Below are 17,972 nucleotides of genomic sequence, written 5' to 3' on the forward strand. Positions count from 1 at the left end.
TTTCTTTTTTTCTTTTCTTTATGGTGTACTAATACACCTTATAAAGAAGTACTTTATCCTTGCCCCTACCCCTGTATCACTTAATTATGCATTGGGAAATTGCTTCTGAGTAATGCTTTCTGTGCTTGCTAGTTAGTAGAGATTATTTATGTAGACAGCCTAATGAATAAGCAAGAACTCTGCAGCACAATTTGCATATAGAAATTAAGCAGTCAACAGGTTCCGCTTGATAGGAATATTCTCCTTCAATTTTTCTACTTCTGAAAAATTTCCATGGCTCAAATCCAAACTTCTTTCCTGGCTCACAGCACATGCGTCTTCTCTTGAGTGAACGTTGGGTTTTGAGTTCTGCGTGCCATTTCCAGTCTGGCTTCTGTTATTAAAACCAGCTGTTTGCATTGCTCTGTGTGTGTCCCCACTATAACAAACATTGTTTGCTTTCCCGTGCCCAGGTGCTATATCCTGGAGAACGACACCGTTCAGTGTGACACGGATCTGTACAGGTCACTGCAAGCTTGGAAGGACCATAAACTTCATATCGACCACGAGGTCAGTGATGTTATCAGTCACGCGTTTCCGGTGTGTGTTTTTAGCGTGGTTTTCTGTGAGCTGATAGGATCGCGCTCATTTGTGTTTGTGTCTGTCTGCTCCGGGCATCTGTGTCCCTCCCTGGAACCTTTTGAACTTGCTGGCTGATTTCAGAGCAGGTATTTCCAAGATAGTTAAGTTAGTACAAGTTTGTGAAGACAAGATGCTGAGTGGAGGAGAGAACTGCAACTGAAGGGACAGCTGAGAAATGTCATAAGCCTTAAGAGATAAATGAGAGACTTGTAAGTGTCCCCATCCTGGGAAAAATTTCATCTGGATCTTTTTCACATCTTATTAGCCCCGCTCCCCAATAATCTCTCCAACAGGGGCCTTCGGCTGTCAGACACAAGCCCAAGGAAAAGTCACCTTCGTTAGTTTCGGTGCTTCTAGAATTATTTATTTTGCCTGATAGTGTTTAACCCTTGCACTCTGGAATTGAGTTAGTTTTCCTCAGGCGTGTGTATATGAAGAATCTGGAGATAATGGTGGAACAAATGCCAAAGAGAAGCATAAAGCAAGGACCTCCTGTAATCTCTTTCCAAATTACATGAATTCACAGCACAGTCCTATGTAAGAACTTGTTGGCCCCCTTTTACTGTACAGATGGGTAGTAGCCAGGCAGAGAGACACTGACAAACTGACCAGCTCTGCTAGGTTTGCAAAAGGGCAATTTCAACAGCAACTCATCACTGAATTTCGCTGAATTTTTAGAGTTGGAAGGGACCATAAAGATCATCTAGTCCAACTCCCCTGCTGAAGCAGGATTGCCCAGAGCATGTCAGAGCATGTTACTCAGGACTGCATCCAGGCGGGTCTTGAAAATCTCCAAAGAAGGGGACTCCACAACCTCCCTGGGCAGCCTGTTCCAGTGCTCTGTCACCCTCACCGGAAAGAAGTTTCTTCTCATATTTGAAGATACTTCCATGCTCTTCCAATTCTTTTTCCTTCAGCAGTGGAGGCTGTATTATGGAGTGCCAAAGGAAATGAGAGCTCAGTTCTGTTGTGTTTCCAATTTAGGGTGGCAGGGCTGGATTCTTTGTGTATTTTTCTTGCCGTGGACTTCCACCAGCCTTATGGTCACTGACGTCTAATGGCAGCTTCGCGGTGACTTTGTTGTTCACGCTGGATTACTTTGGTTTTTCTGCTGTGTAAAGAGCGGAGGTAGAAGCCTGTAATACCCGTCTGAGTGGAAATGGGCCACGCTGCGTGTGAGCTCAACTGAACAAAAGCAGTACTTTCATTTACTGAAAAAAAGTAGGCAGTTAAAAATAAACTATGTGGGTGGCACAATTAACTAATTCATATCCCATGCGGCCAGATCTCACTGAAGACTGCCCTGCAGAATGAGGGAGCTGCTTTTCTTTCTCAGAAGCTGTGAAGAGGGGACATCAGAGCACTCCCCATCCCCTTCTAAGGTTCATACCAGGCTGAAACGTTAAGGGCTGCATTTTCCTTTGAGTAACTTTTCTCCCTTTGCAAACGTGCTGTCTAGCACAAGAGGAGAAGTCACGATGGAAGCAGGAGCAGTTGTCCACCTGAGGCTCTGTGCCCTCCCGTTCCCCCGGTGCCACCTTCCGCTTTCCCATCAGTAACCAAAGCCGGCCAACGGTCCCAGCGAGGGTTCCTCCTGCCGTAGTGTCCTTTTGGGAAGGCTGGTTAGCGGTGGGAGGCGTGGGAGGTGGTGAAAAGGAAGCATTTGGTGACAACAGAATGGGTTTGAGAAGATTAGAAAAAGACTAAATCCTGCTGTATTTTTTTTAAGCGGTATCTTTACTTTTTTTTTAGATCGAAACTCTGCAAAATAAAATAAAAAACCTGAGGGAGGTGAGAGGTCACCTGAAGAAGAAGCGACCTGAAGAGTGTGACTGTAACAAGATAAGGTATTTCTTGTGTACTTCAGAGCAATTACTTGTAGTGTGCACATGTAGCTGATCTCTGTCTTCACAGGAGGGAATCAGAATCTGATCAGAATGTGGGGGTTGTTTAAGTGGCTGCCGACTTCCTACTCTCTTGTATAGCGCTTTCAGGGACACTGGGCTGCTACAGACACAAAAGGCCCATCTTCTGCCAGGCAGGAGTTTAATTGCCTCTGTGTCAAGCGGTGACGATGTAGCAGGACGTGTAACATGGCTTATAACCAGTCAGTCGTGCTCTTGTACTGCAGACGCTGCTGTTTGATACCAGAGATTAATATTTTAAGCTGCAGGCTTTGTTCTGAAAACTTGCTTTCCACAAGGGCAAATTGTCGGCGTGGGGCAGTGTTACACAAATCTGTTGTAAAAAGAACAGTGTGTAAAGCAAATGGAATAACGGGGTAGGGAGAGGAGAGAATTTCTTCCCGTTCAGTTTCTTCAAGGCTGGATGTATTCTCTCCTGGGATGCAGCCACTGCGATATTTAGCAGCTCTGCCACGTGGGAGAAGCAGGAATGTAACAGGCTGTGCAGAGTGACCGCATTTTTGTAACCAACACGGACTTAATGCACCAGATAATTTTTTTCCCTAGTGCAGATGATTTGTGAATTTTAAGTGCAACGGGTAATACTAAAATAGTGATTATACATTAAGGTCTCCGCGCAGTCGGTTTCTCATATAGCCAAATATTTGCAAAATGCCCACCCATTGCGTGGCCCGTGGTCGTCGTGGCCCAGGTGGATTCTGGAACTGAGCTTCAGCAGCAGATCGTGAACATTTGGAGATCAATTTCTTGGATCATGTCAAGCCGTACAGGGAACCAGCCACGTGCCAGACACACAGGGAACCCGCAGCAAAAAGTGTTTAAAATGAAATCGGTATCATCCTAAATGGCAAATTCCCCAAAAGTTTATATTGTCTTATAATCTACCTCTTTCAAAACTGATGGTAACAACTGAGTTTATTTAATAAATACTGTAAAGATGAAGTTATTTTTTATAATGACTGTTTTATAGTAAATGTAAAGAATGTTACATTTTTCAGGCTCAACAGAGGAAGCACGTATATTTGTGCATAGCATTATTGAGACGAATAATCCCACTGATATCAATGAAGTTAATCATCTAAGTTCCAGATGTTTAAGTGTTTGCAGAATTGCATTGGATTAGGATTTAGCATTTCGGATTAATTAATGAAATACCTGGTGTCTGGGCAAGATGAAAAAACTGACCGAAGATAAATAGTGCTTTAACAATCTCATTCTGTTAATGTGCTACAAGGATTAAATTTATTAAAGCTCCCAGTAGTAATAATTTAAAAGATTTATTTTGTTTTGAAGGGAATTTTAGTCTGACAACTAACTGAACTCGGATGTACTGTTTAAAACATAACAGTTATTGAACTTGGTTTGCCTTTGCTGATGGCCGTGGGTGGTACAATGAATCAGTCACAAAATAGCGCCATTGACTAAGGCGGGTTTGTCTTTTTTTAACTTTGCAAACTACACAAGGAAATTTCTGCAAAATCTTATCATCTGGAGACAGAGCCAAGCCAGTAGAGCCACCCAGTTAGAACGTGTGCGTCTGTCACCCCTCCCCATCTCAGAACAGATTAGACACTGGTATTGCTGGGGCAGCTCCGTGCATCTTGTTAAAGTTTTCCTGGAACTCTTAGCTAGAAACGATGGAGAAAAAAAACCCCAACCCTACAAGTACAACTGGGATTTAAGTTCTTTCCTTCAGAAGGGAAATGACAGGAAGTGGTACACGCTTTCATCTTATCATCTGAACAAATTAGTGACTCTTCAGTTGAAGACATGTTGTAACTGAATTATAAGTCTATTGATTGTGTCTGCCCCGTGTACAGAAACGAGAACCAATGACAACTAAAACTGAAAACTGTAGCTGGAATCACCTGTGGATCAATATTGCAATACGGCGTTACAGCACCAGATGTCACTGTGCACAAGGGAGCTAAGGAAAGACTGGCCACTCTGGCCAAGCTTGGTATTCACCACACACCCCGAGTTAAATTAATATATTGAAGGGAGAAATGACACTAGATTAAATCTCCTCCAAATCCAGTACGAAAGTGGGGTGTGAATTGCGTTGCTGTTGTTCATCAACAATCCTGGTTTTATTTTCCAGTTACCACTCAAAACACAAGAGCAAACTGAGGCACAAGGGATCCAGTCTTCATCCTTTCAAGTAAGTGAAGGCTCTTCCTTTGAAAGAAGAAATGCAAAGACAACATGTGGGCCATGCACACCAGTTACAAACTAAGCCAAAGTAGTAGTATTTCATTTATCCTGTATTAAAAAGAATAAACACACAGGCACCTGGGCAAGGCACCGAGGCTATATGGAAATGCTTGTAAATTTGAGAGAAGGTTCCTGGTTTGGGAAACATCCCATCCCAGAGTTCAGGTGAGCCTGTAAGCCCCTCTGGCTTCTTTTTTTTTTTTTTTTTTTTCCAGCGACATTGAATTGCAGAGTCATATCCAGAGACAGTTGGAAGAGAAGCCATTTAATTAAAAAAATACCAGTTCTTTCTTTCCCTCAAAGCAGCTTATTTTATTAGCTGCTTCATTTTTTTTAGGTGTTTTCAAGTATAACAGAGTCTGCCTGATGCTAATGTTTCCTGTGTGCAGGAAAGCCCTGCAGGAGAAAGACCGGCTGTGGCTGCTTCGGGAGCAAAGACGGAAGAAGAAACTGCGCAAACTGCTGAAGAGAATCAAAAACAACGACACGTGCAGCATGCCCGGGCTGACCTGCTTCACCCACGACAACCAGCACTGGCAAACGGCTCCCCTGTGGACATGTAAGGATACTTTAAGTAATAGGCAGGCGGGTAGAGGCCAGGCTGGGCAGGGACACCGGGCTCCTACAAGTTACTGGTATCATTAGATACGTAGCCAAAGCTACGCCGCCTTCCTCGTATTAAATAATCTCTGTTTCTGCCTTGGCATTGTCCTTGCACAAAAGGCAAGGAAGTAAAAACCAAACCCAACTGCAAATAAAAACCTGGAGATATCGCGTACAGTACCATTACGTGTCCTATCTCACCCTATCTGGGTGTTTCGCAGCCAGAGAGTTGCTGAAGTTAGCCATGCCATGAGGTTAGCGAAGCACAGAACAAGAGGCTGACGCTGGAAGGCATTCTCTGCTTTAGAGCTCAGGAGTCGGAGACAGTCAGTGTCTATGAATAAAGCAATACCATAAACAAAAAGTAATGAACAGTGCCTAAAGCCAGCAGCGTGTACCTTATGTCTTTGTAACTCTTCCATTTGCAGTGGGCCCTTTCTGTGCCTGTACCAGTGCCAACAACAACACTTACTGGTGTTTGAGGACAATCAACGAGACCCACAACTTCCTGTTTTGTGAATTTGCTACTGGATTTTTGGAGTATTTTGATCTCAATACCGATCCGTATCAGGTACCTGATCATAGAACGGCTCTAGAAATGCCTCGTTGTTCCTTGCTGATGATAAACTGAAATGGTGCAGAATTGGTGCAGGATGTAGGTAAGGCCTAAAGCACCGAACACAGAACGATTTGGCTTCTTTCCTGTTACAAATAAACCACACGTATTCCATAAATGAAAGTTACCAAACTACAGAGCAATAGTTACTAATAAGAACCCCTGTTTATTGCAGCTAATTAATGCAGTGAATACGCTGGATAGAGACGTTCTCAATCAACTGCACGTCCAGCTCATGGAGCTCAGAAGCTGCAAAGGGTATAAACAGTGCAATCCAAGAACCAGGAACATGGATCTGGGTAAGTGCCTCTCCTGTTGCACTCCGAAACTCCCCAGAGGAAATGGGGCTCGCTCTTACCATTATGAAACCATTATGTATCAGTCAAAAGGATTTTAGTATTTATTTATACTAGTGATGTCCTGCAGAGGCTGGGGGCTGCGCTGCTCAAATATTTGTATTTGTTGCATTCGTGTTATGTGATGTTTCTTAAATGAAGAATGATACTAAAATAGTAGAGTGAGGAGTATTGCCGAGATACAGGGGAAGGAGACGAGGAAGGAACAAAACCGATGAAAGAGCGACAGAATTCCCTAATAGCCACTTGCACCTTCACAGACTCATAGGACAACTCGGGTCAGAAGGGACTTCTGGAGTTCCTCTGGTCCAAACGTCTGCTCAGTGCGGGGGCAGCTGCAAGGCCAGAGCAGGTTCCTCAGGGCTTTATCCACTCCCATCCTCCAGGGATGGAGACAGCGCAACCTCTCTGGGCAGCCGGTTTGGCAGCTGAGTTTCAGCCTTCCAACTGAAGGCACAATTCCTAGAAATGCTTCTTTAGAGACAGTGTGGTCCGTGCAGCCTTGTGGTCAACTGGCTTAAAAATCACGGTAACTTCAAAAAGGACAGTAGCGCTGAAGCTGATTGGTTTCCCCCTGCCCGTGTTACCGTGAGGCACTTGTGAAATAAAGCACATCTAAGAAGGGCTGCATTGTGCTACCAAAAGATGTGCTCATGTATCTATGGAGTCAAATTCCAAACAGCAAAACGGGCCTTTTACTCTTGTTCTAGGTTGGTTTCATCCTTAAATTTTCTCTGGATGTACTCAATGGATCTGATTTTTATACTACTTGTAATTCTTTTTAAAATCTTTTTAAATGTTTGATAGCAACCCAGAAAGTACAGTTACTTGTATTTCTTCTTTTTAAACTGCATTTCTTATACCCCTTAGTACAATTAAGTTTATATAAAAAACGCTATTTTAAAAAAAATCATAGCCTTTAGAGCTTGAAGCCACCCCATCCCCACAACACTGTTATTTGCCCGAGTCCACCAAACCCCAAATGTTATTTTGCATCTTGGTACTTGCACCACACAGAGCTGTACGTTTTGAAATCAAAAGGTTCTGGCATTTAAATACCTCACTGAAGGATAGTTACAGAAGAGTTTCAAAGGTATCGTTCCCAATTTACAACCAATTTTATCTAGACTGAGGGATTAAATACAAAAACAACAGCTCCAGTTAACATGGGTGGCAAGACACATTCATCAGCTAATATTCTTAGGGCTTTTTTTTAATTGATGCCTTACCTGATACCTTACTCTGTTGCAGGCAATGGTTGGTAACATTGTTTATTTTTCCTCATCTAGGACTTAAAGATGGAAGCTACGAGCAGTACAGGTACATTTTTGACAAATAGTTAAATTATTATTCTTAAGTACTACCTTCCTGCTAAAGGAGTGTGGGATTTGGAACCACACGGACAGACGCTGCCTGGAAGGGCGTTTGCGAGATCTCTCCGTGCCGTCACTTTGAAACACTGGAGCTGTTTCCATTTCAGTGTTACAGCATGTTCTAATCTTTTAGTCAAAATTCAGGCTAAGCTCTTCTCCTTCCTCATCTTTCAGACTATAGAGCTGCTGGGTTTCTTGGTGATGGTTAACTTTTTTCTCCTTTTGCTGCTTGAAAATTAGGCAGTTTCAGCGTCGAAAGTGGCCAGATGTGAAGAGACCATCATCTGCCAAGTCACTGTGAGTTGGGAGCAGTTCACCAAAAGCATTAAGCTCTTACTTACTTACCTTCATCTCCTTCGCTTCTCTTTTTGCATGCAGCACCTTTGTTAACATCATCATCTGTTCTCATGGAACGCTTACGTGGGAAGTGCTCTAAGTTATGCAAGAAATACGCCATTGCCATGATTACAGACACCCGCTGCCGGACAAAACCTCCTGGTACATCTTTCTGGGAATCCAGGAGCGTTAAGGTCAAGGCAGTTTCAAGCTTGAGCAAAGGTGGATGCTCAGTTGAAGAAACCAGTTATGGTTAACTGCCAGTAAAAGTTAGAGACGATTATAGAGGTTTTATCTAAATTTAAACCTGTAGCAGGGACCGAGTGGTCTCTCACACCACCTGGAAAGAACAAAACTGATTGTAATTTCTCAGCGAGAGTATCGTGTGTTTTCTTGCTATTTATCCAACCACGGCCTTTTTGTGAGAAAAAAAAAAAGCAAGTTAAAACAGTAAGTAGACCACAAGACAGATCTGTGCATTTTGTTTTATCTAAGGTTGCTTTTTGCTTACGTAACAGCCTTTTAAAATTTGAAGACTATAATTCAGTTCTCAACAACTTGCCAGAGCCCAAAGGTGAGATACAAATTTAAAGACATGAGAAATAGTTACCTTTGCTGTCCCAGTTACTGTCTCTGTCTCCCCTTAAACACAGGGCTGAGGCTCGTTACAAATCCTAAAGGGGTCTCAACTTGTGCAGTGAAAAACTATGTACAAGTACCTTACACCAGGCAGGGTCTCGCGTTCTCGACTCCTCCAAGAGGATTTATTTGCTTGTTTAATGGTAATGTTTGACTGGCTTTAGAACTAAAATGAAGTGAGAATTAATGAGCTACAAGCTCTGTACAGGTTGAAGTTTCAAACATAGTTGGATTGTTTCTGTGAGACACCTGCTGTATTTTTATAGGTGGCCCACGGGGTTTCAGTTGTTCTTCCCTGCATGGAACCATTAAAAATGTATTTCTAACTACTTCCTACTGGAACGTTATACACTAAATCGTGTTTGTTTTATTTTGAAGAGGACAACTGTGGGAAGGATGGGAGGGGTAACCTCCCCCAGCCACTGCACCTCCATGAGGATACAAACTGGCCAGAACTTGAATCCATGTACAGACTAAATGAAAGACTTCAGAAAGAATCTCGTGTGAGCCTGGAGGACTGACTGAACTTTGAAGCTGAAATAGATAGAATGTTTGCACTGGTGAGTGAGTTAAATAGAAGCAGTGAAATTGTGGGAAAGGCTGTCAGAAATACAGGTCTCTGAAATCCACTATTGCACCTGCTTTTGCTTTGGATTATACCTCACCTGCTGCAAAGGCATCTTCCTTCAAGACGACACCACTAACACTGCCCAGAGCTGACGGAGGAGGAAACGCAGCCGCAGCCCCAGGAGGGTTCCCAGCCCGGCGGGCACAGCGAGCACACGGACCACGGAAGGAAACTTAAAACTTTTCTCGGTTCAACTTCAGATGTCACGAGAAAAACCTCGAAGCCAAGTCTAACTCTAAAGCAAGACTGAGGAAAGATGGACGCTTTTGCTTCTAACTGGGGTAAAGGTAATGGTGGAAAAGAACTTTTAAGAGATTCAGGAACTGAAGCGAGCAGCGTTGAATATTCTCAACACCATCATATTTCTCAGATTTCCTCTGAGGATACAGTTTAGTTCCACATCTATTTGTCCATCCATTTGACACCTCTAGGAAAATTAGAGAAAATCTTGACTAACAGGACGCCAGATTTTTGGAGGGGTTGTGTAAATATTAATCAATATACTGTTTGAAAATAAATTCCTTCAGGTTGTGAAGAATTTTGTTAATAAAAAGAGTGGAATGCCCACACACCATTTCTCAAAACGCTACTTAATGTTGCATAGTACATTTCACAATTTATCCATTTTTAAAAGTACTGAAAATTTTCAGTAAATGTACATCTTAAATTTTAATGAAATCAGATTTGTATGAAGTTTTTTTATGTGGTAATATTATATTGTATGTTCAAAACCAAAACGATTCCTTTGAGAAAGCAGTATTTGCTTAGTAGTGTAACTTTTACATTTATTTTTTAAAAAGGCGGCTCCAAGAAGTTCAATACTTGTAGCCAATAAAGAACAATCTAGTTATAGCTCAGTCTACAAAAAGGTAGATGTTCTGAATGACAGTTACTGTTTAAAGGCTTTTAAAGGGAAAAAACCCCAACATTTTACTACAGAAGCACAGTGTACAGAGCCGATTTGAGTATTTTCATAATGACATTATTAAATACATTGTAGTACAGGCACTAGCAGTGATATTTGTATTTATAATTTGTTTCATGTTAATCTGCTACCTGTTTCTAAGGCAGATGCAGGAGGGAGCTCGTGACAGACTCGACCAACTGTGGCCTTCACTTTTAACAAAGAGGTACTTCCTTCCAAAACAACAACTTCACTTGCACTCCTAGAAACACAGTGTGAAAATACATCACAGAACTTATTTCCATGCCCTTCCAGGTTTCGCGCATTTGGAAATCCAAGGAATTACTTCAAAAGGGATATATGTCTCTGGGAGCACACCCCATACTCAAAAAATGCACTTCTTAGCCTTAAGGAGCTGAGGGAGGGCAGCGGGGTCTTTCATTGTACGCAGTATATAGTAAAATGAGGCTTCAGCTTCTATTTGTATCACACATGAATAAGTCAAATACACTTCCCAACATTTTCTTGCAGATTTTTTTAAATTATGGAATTAATACATGATTGTCTGTCTTAATTGAGCCACAGAGTTTGTTTATAACCTGTCAGAGATTTCACATGTTATGAAAGTAACACCTGCCGGACGATGAGATCTGGATTAATACAAATAAGTAAAAAATACTAAATTTAAACTTGCTGATAGAAACACCTTTTTGCTCCTTTCCAGAGAAAGGTATTGACTGCCTACCCTTCCCAGGGAGCACGGAGAAAGAGTTGTGGCTTAGATTTAAAAAAAATTGTACTTACCTTTATTTTGTGTTCAGCCTGTAGTCTTCGACAGGGTGAGGGTGTGACCGTCAGAACCCTGCGTGGCCAGTGTTTCTGCTGCTGTGGCATATCGGTCAGAGGCCCGAGAAGTCAGCGTTTCCCTTTATTAAAGTGTTGAGCTGCGGGGTTTGTATGGGACGTGAGAAGCAGCTGTTATTTTATAAAGGTAGGTCGTTGCCAAGTTATGGGGAAAGCTCCCACCTCTTCTCCTTGTGGCCCTGCTGAAGAGTATTGTTGCTATTGAAGTTGAAAAAGACGTAAATTCCACGCTGTGTCAGTGCAGCTTTAGTTGCTAAATGGGTCTCACGGGTGGAAGGTCTAAGTTCTTATTTTTACAGCCAACTAAAAAAAAAAATTTAAACCATTTTCTATACATAGCTTTCCTCAGTAATAGCACCGGGTTTTCTCTGACCTTTCCAGGATACAGTCATCAGCCTTAAAGCATTAGACAGCTACTGCAATCTGTCACCAAGTTCTGATTTTAAATAGAAACCTTTATTTACATTATTATTAACATCCAAACACAAAAATCAGAAGAGCAGTAATACCTTACAACCAACTCTTTTATAAATCAGTCCCCGTGATTTTTCTGTTCTGCGACATAAAGATACAGGTATTTCAAGCAATACTTAATGTAAACTAAACTTAAATGCAATTCTCAATACTGTATGCCTTCTCCTGAGAATTTTTTAAAATATTGCTCTCAGAATTACATGGTTTCATACTTGCTGTATCATTCTGTCATCTGGTAGTCTGCACATAAGTTCTAAAATAAAACGTGTGCTAATTGGTACAACATTCAAATAGTTTTTCTCTTATGACTGAAAAATGGTCCTGATTTTCTAACTTAAAAAGCAGTATTTTAGGCCAAGATTGGAAAAAATACTACATATGAATTTTATAAAAACGTGGTTTCTGTGATCAAAAGAGTAACAGAGACGTAGCAAAATGCCACTTGTTCTGCAGCAGTGATCAGAGGTGGCTGTAGTAGCTAATTGTTCTCTTACTGGTGAGAAATGTTACGCAGGTGGTTTTTTAAAAACATTCAGAAAAATCTGCTGCAAAAGAACCAAACCAGAATTGGTGGAGATGTTAAATGTCAACAGATTTCAAGGTCAGTTTTATTTACTGCAGCAGGTAAGATTTTCAAACTCGATGCAGCATTTAGGATCAGCGTTGCCAAGAGAGATGTCATCGATGCATTTTAAAAATGCCCCCCTCCCCCCCCCCGTAATCAAGTTTAAACTAAAAATCTTTGGATTCAGCAAAAAAGTAGGTACTGGAAAGCTCCAGCATTCTAAATGGAGATGAGAAAATGATGATCTTTTATAACATCAGTCAGGTACCAGTTATACGTAGATGTATAAATAGAATCACTCATTTTAAAAAAATTAAAAGGGCACAATGTATAAAGCGGTAGATATCTAAGAGCTCACCTAATGAAAGCAACCAGGGTTTGTAGTTTCCATCAATATAATGAACAACTACAAAAATATAAAGATTGTTCTACTCTGATTTGATATAAAAAGCAAGGGATTGTTGCCTTTCAGCTTCAGTAGGCAGCACTTACACAAAAAATAGGTATGTTCTAAGAAATAAAAAAGAAGATAAAAGTCCTTTAGGCTTTTAAAAGTTTTGCATTAAAAAACACACATGAATTGAAGTGAAGGTTTCAAATAAATACTATCACCTTGTCTAGATACTCAGTACTAATTGCAGAGACGGGGTTGCATAAAGTAGATTGACTGAATCTACATTCCCTTTGGAACACAACTGGCTGTATGCTAAGGATGAACCTTTTGAGAATATTTCTAGTTAAAGTTATTTCTATTAAAATGGAAGATCACTGAATATTCTGAACAATAAAACCACCTCTTGCTGACAGTACCAAGAAGAAGCAATCAAGAACACAGACTATTTTTTTCTTTACTCACTTGGGAGAAGTCAGTTTTCCATTACACAGTGAACAACAGAACAAAAGCACCACACGTCTTAAACACTGCGGGGTCATCCCGTATGGAAGTTCAGAAGTTTGACTCCTGCAACTGCCTGAAACCGGAAAAACTGCAAAGGGATCTTCATTTCAAGGAACCAAAATAGAGAGGAGGGGGGAAACGCCTACCAGCAAATAATATTAATAAATTTGTAACTAGACTTAAATACTGATATGAGAGAAACCTGCTTAGAAAATACATTCATTACTATTAGAACAATCCAACGAGGTGCAGACATTTGGTTAAAGTGTGGCTTAATATCCTTAAAGGTTTCTGGATGTCATGTAACAACAAATATTTTGCAACAGACAAACTTCTTTCTTTGAAGAACATTTAAAGTTTGTTAAAATTGACCAAAAAAGACACAATCCAGATTCATCAACTGAAAAGGCAACGTATTCTAGAAAGACACGACCGTGATGAAAAGTCATAACATGGTACAATGCAGAGCCTTTTTGTCAAATTGCCTTATGTAAAAAGAAATGTAACAAAGTGCTCAGGTGGAGAAAGCATTTAACAACTGTCTTTTATAAAAAGCTATGTTAAAGATGTAAAAATAAATGAAGTGTTGAAGACCAAAGAAGAGAAATATGTGGGCCAAAGTCACCCAGCTTCAAAGTCATTAAATTTAATAAAAAAAAAAAACATTCTATTTGGACCTCAACTACACTGAGTTTACAGAAATCAATTTTGTTAAATATTTAGCTTCACAAACTCTGCAAAAATGAGTTAGTGACCTACAAAAGTCATATATATAATACATTATCTTAAAGATCATATTTACAAAATTCACAAAAGACTGCAAAATTCTGATTCAGACTGCAGTGCCTTGCCTTGAGTTTTCTGAAGTTATTTTCAAAAAAGATGAAAGATTATTGCTCTAATTTCCACACACAGAAAACATTACATTATGCAGTCTTTTCAAATAATTCTTAAGAGATTGTATTTGAGAAGGAACATGAGTACACCCTACCTTCCTATTAAGTCCTTATCAAAGATATTGCATTAATCCATTATATAGTCTTTTATAAAGTGCACTCAGCTGCACGTCAATATGTAAATATTAGTCATAATTGTGTTTAAATAATTTAAATTCATTATTCTCTCTTTTTACCCCTTGGCTTCAACGGACAGGATTTTGGACTAGTATGTGCCAATTCATTTTGCACTGCTACTTTGCTTGGGAAATCCTGACTCTTGGGGGCAAGAGATTAAAAGCAGCATTTATATTCAGGAATTAATATAAAATAGTCAAGGCTAGGAACTACATTCTCTGTCAGATATTCTTACTAGAGAAATCAGAAAATTCTTATCACCATGACTTCTCCAGGCACTTTTGTCTGCCTGTAGTTAAAGGGCTTTGGATAGCGACAGTAAATAGATGAGGTGTACCCGGAATACCCGGAGGCCACCCATCAGATCTACTAACGCCATTGCCAAATTCACATTGCTAGAGGCAGAGCGCCAAAAATATTTATGAACTTTTTGTACACCACAATATACAGTAATACAGAGACTGCTTCTACTAAAATGGGTTTTGTTGGGTTTTGCTTTTTTCCTCTGAATGACGTAACTTAGGACACCATGGTGATTAACAAGAAAAAATCACTTATTTCTGTAAGGCCAGTACTAGTTGCCGTGAAGAATGCGTAGCTTTCCTTTCTAACACTAGTGCATCGTTAATACAGCGCATTCTTGTTTGAAGATACGATTCTAGGTGTCAGCAGTATTTCTGTTGAAGAAAAGAATAAATAAGCATCAGAGAAAATAAAAAATACCTTTGCTGAAAAAACTGGTCAACATACTGCGTTTTGAAGAGGAAAGTACTGACAGTCAACTTCTAAGCAGGAGAATAGCATCTGCTTTGAAGATAAATTTGTAGAAAAGAAACGCTGTCCAAGAATTTCCTAAACATGTTATTTGGGTATTTTTGCTGTGTGACACGAGGGTTTGGAAAATCTGACATTTCACCTTCATTTTCCCCTCTTTATAAAAGGTACTTGTTATATCAAAGTGCCCCAATACCTTACTTATCCTCCAGAACTTCTCAGATTATTTTGCCTGCTTCCTTAGGTACTTTAGACAAAATTTCACGAGGTACTTTCTACTTGAATAAATTTATCTCAGTATTACATTGCTCATCCCTTGGTATTTTGTGGAAAGATTACAGCAAAAGTATATTTAGTATTCCAGCCTTCTTTGCAGTGCCTGTTAGTAGCTCACTTTTCCCTTAAATAACGGGCCTAGGTTTTCCACAGCTCCTTGCTATTCATACACAAGCTATCATAAGGTATTACAAGGTTAAGTATCATCATCAGCTTCTGCCAGGGGGAGGATACTGTGCTACCAGGATCCTTGGTCTGACTCATGAGAGCTATTAAATATAATCATCTACATCTGCTGAAGATGCTTTTCACATTCTCTGTGTTTTGCTCTGTGGGGTTTCTTCAGGCTCAGAAGTATTTAAGCATCCTTTGTGCAGTTTAAGTCTTGATCCTACCTATGATACTTCAAAGTCAACAGCTAATCACAGCACACAGCTTGGGTTTATCATGGATTTGAGTTAAATATCATCAAAAATAAGGTGTCTCTTGGGACATAACAAATGGTAGGCCCACAGATATAAATATAAACAGGATAACTGAGAACAGGATTGTGCCAGAGTAATGGCTTAAAGCAAATTGTACTCAATGGAAAAAAGAGTCAACAGTTCCTTTAATCACATTTTATGTACAACTTACCTGGTCTGGACCCATCGGCATCCCTGACATAGGCATGGTATTAATATTCATCTGTCCAATATGGCCACTGCTGCCGTTCATGTGCATCATGCTGTACGCTGCGGGGTTGCCTTGATGGCTGAACTGCTGCTGGGGGAAAGAACTGAAGCACAAAAGGACAAGTAAAATTACCTTCCAAGAAATTTACACATTGATATATTGCCTTCCCTGCACCAGCTGTCAACATGTGAAAGATAAAATTACTTTTACATTACTTGTTTCTACCAAGTATCTGTTTAATGTAGAAACAAATTTCCCTCCTAAAAGGAATTCTGAATTTTTAGATACGCCCAGAAGCGTGTGTGTGCATTTCCTATTGTAACCTTCTTGGAGGCTTCTGTTAGGGCTGTACCGGCCATTGTAATACTATTCTGAACTTCTCTATTTCCCCCCCCAAGTTATTTTCTGAGTATTCAAAGACTGAGTGTTGCTTCTAGTTACAAAGATTGCAGAGGTCCAATAAGAATAAATGGAGCTAAGCATAAGTGTCATTTAATCAGTCTATTTCCTAAACCAGAGCAGGATCAAGGATAATGTAGACACTAGAGATTATTTTCCCCTCTTCTAAGCCCTTTTCCTGCTACAAGCTATTTAATGTAGCTCCACATTCCGACAAAATGAAAGACAATTTTTGACCTATCGGTTATAACTGAGAAGTTCACCTGCTCCTGGCCATGCTTCCCGAGGGCCAGCCCTTCATCTCAGGGGACTGGTACATTGCTGCTGTCTGAGGATGCTGCATCATTGGATTCTGGGAGGGTCCAATTCTTGATGACATCATTGGGTTGGGAGGGCTCGATACTCTGCTAAACGCAGGATCAGGTTGTTGACTTATTCCTTAAAAGACAAAGGACAGACAATATATTTCAGTTATCATAACCCAGTTTATCTTCTTGCAGTGATGAGAAGGGAAAGTCATGCTTTTTTGTAGAAGGATTTTCCTTTTTTCAGAATGATTGATATTTAGGTAGTTTGGATTAATAATAAATGAAGAGAGGGAAAAGAAAACCAGACAGACAAAACCAAAGATGTTAATACTAGTACCATAATTAGGTGGATAAGGGAATTGCTGCGGAGGAACTTGAGCCATTGGAGGGCCTGTCAGAGCACTGTCCATGCTTCCTGAGGCAGTCACGTTTGGTGGTGGACTGAAGGCCTGAGGTTGCTGTTGCTGCTGCATCATCATTGCCATCCTCTGTTGTCTAAAATGATGACTTATTAGCTCCCTGTTACGTTGAGCCACCATTTGAGCATTAAGAAAACCTTGCTGCTATCCCACAAAGAAAAGAAAAATCGTATTAGAAAACACTTTTACAAATGAAATCATGTTTTCAGTCAAACCACGTACACTCTTTCTAACTCCAAGACCCAGCATATCCATTACCAGAACACAAAGTTAAGAAAACCCACAACCAGCACAAATATCATCAAAATATCAGGCAAAGGTTTTCATTGAGTTGTCATTAGTGCTAAACAAATGATAAAGCAGATTATCTGTCACATCCTACATGGAAAAGACTATTGGCACACTGTATTGATAGCACAATCTAAGGAACAAGTCCCTCTGAAATCTCATGAATAAGAGAGGTTAAAAAAAAAACCATCTTTTTTTAATTGTACCGAGGGAAAAAAAAAAAACAATGAACCAAAAAAGAAAGCTCTGGAACCACAAAAGGTCAAAATTCTAAACAGACATGTAAAAGATGTGTCTAAAAAGCTCCTGTTTGAGGTGGCTAGTGCAATAATTACTTACCTGTGATCCCACCTGTGGCTGCATAACTGGTCTCATCACTGAGGTATTACCACTGACTGGATTTTCCATTTTCATCTCAAGCGCTTGACGAGTCTGATTCATAAACTTGGAAAAAGACATTTTAGCACTATTAGCTTGAAAATACCAGTATCTGAACAAAGGAATGGCAACTCCTCCAAAAACATTCTTTACAAACCTCTCAAATCCTAAAGTGCAATGGTTGAATTTTGTGGCATTTGATGTACCTGAAGTACCAAACTATTTGGTTAAGCAGCCCAAACACACACAGGAGGAAAACCCCTCCAGACAGTGCAGAACTAACTGGCTTCTTTTTTCATTCCCTCAAAATTAGCACTTTTTAAGAATGAATATATAGCAGACTATATTTGTTCCAAATCACGTTTT

General features: G+C 40.2%; 2 protein-coding genes across 4 annotated transcripts in view; one reads left to right on the forward strand and one right to left on the reverse strand.

Moving 5' to 3' along the window:
* The window catches only part of SULF2 (sulfatase 2), a 68,769-nt gene extending 54,130 nt beyond the window's left edge, over nt 1-14,639 (forward strand). The window contains exons 12-20 of one of the 3 annotated variants that reach the window (XM_074157199.1): nt 453-549; nt 2,374-2,468; nt 4,648-4,707; nt 5,150-5,319; nt 5,792-5,934; nt 6,155-6,278; nt 7,625-7,655; nt 7,949-8,005; nt 9,062-14,639. In XM_074157199.1, the coding sequence (XP_074013300.1) occupies nt 453-549; nt 2,374-2,468; nt 4,648-4,707; nt 5,150-5,319; nt 5,792-5,934; nt 6,155-6,278; nt 7,625-7,655; nt 7,949-8,005; nt 9,062-9,092 (808 nt within the window). In that variant the 3' untranslated portion in view covers nt 9,093-14,639. The remainder of the gene's footprint in view (nt 1-452; nt 550-2,373; nt 2,469-4,647; nt 4,708-5,149; nt 5,320-5,791; nt 5,935-6,154; nt 6,279-7,624; nt 7,656-7,948; nt 8,006-9,061) is intronic. The other 2 variants (XM_074157200.1, XM_074157202.1) reach the window with 2 other exon arrangements.
* A 1,121-nt stretch (nt 14,640-15,760) lies between these two features.
* The window catches only part of NCOA3 (nuclear receptor coactivator 3), a 79,500-nt gene continuing 77,288 nt past the window's right edge, over nt 15,761-17,972 (reverse strand). Inside the window, exons 21-24 of the mRNA XM_074157592.1 lie at nt 17,568-17,672; nt 16,859-17,081; nt 16,477-16,651; nt 15,761-15,917 (exon numbers count right to left, since the gene is read on the reverse strand). Coding sequence (XP_074013693.1) covers nt 15,761-15,917; nt 16,477-16,651; nt 16,859-17,081; nt 17,568-17,672 — 660 coding nt within the window. The remainder of the gene's footprint in view (nt 15,918-16,476; nt 16,652-16,858; nt 17,082-17,567; nt 17,673-17,972) is intronic.

The sequence above is a fragment of the Numenius arquata genome, chromosome 12 (genome assembly GCF_964106895.1).
Source record: "Numenius arquata chromosome 12, bNumArq3.hap1.1, whole genome shotgun sequence".
Lineage (NCBI taxonomy): Eukaryota > Metazoa > Chordata > Aves > Charadriiformes > Scolopacidae > Numenius > Numenius arquata.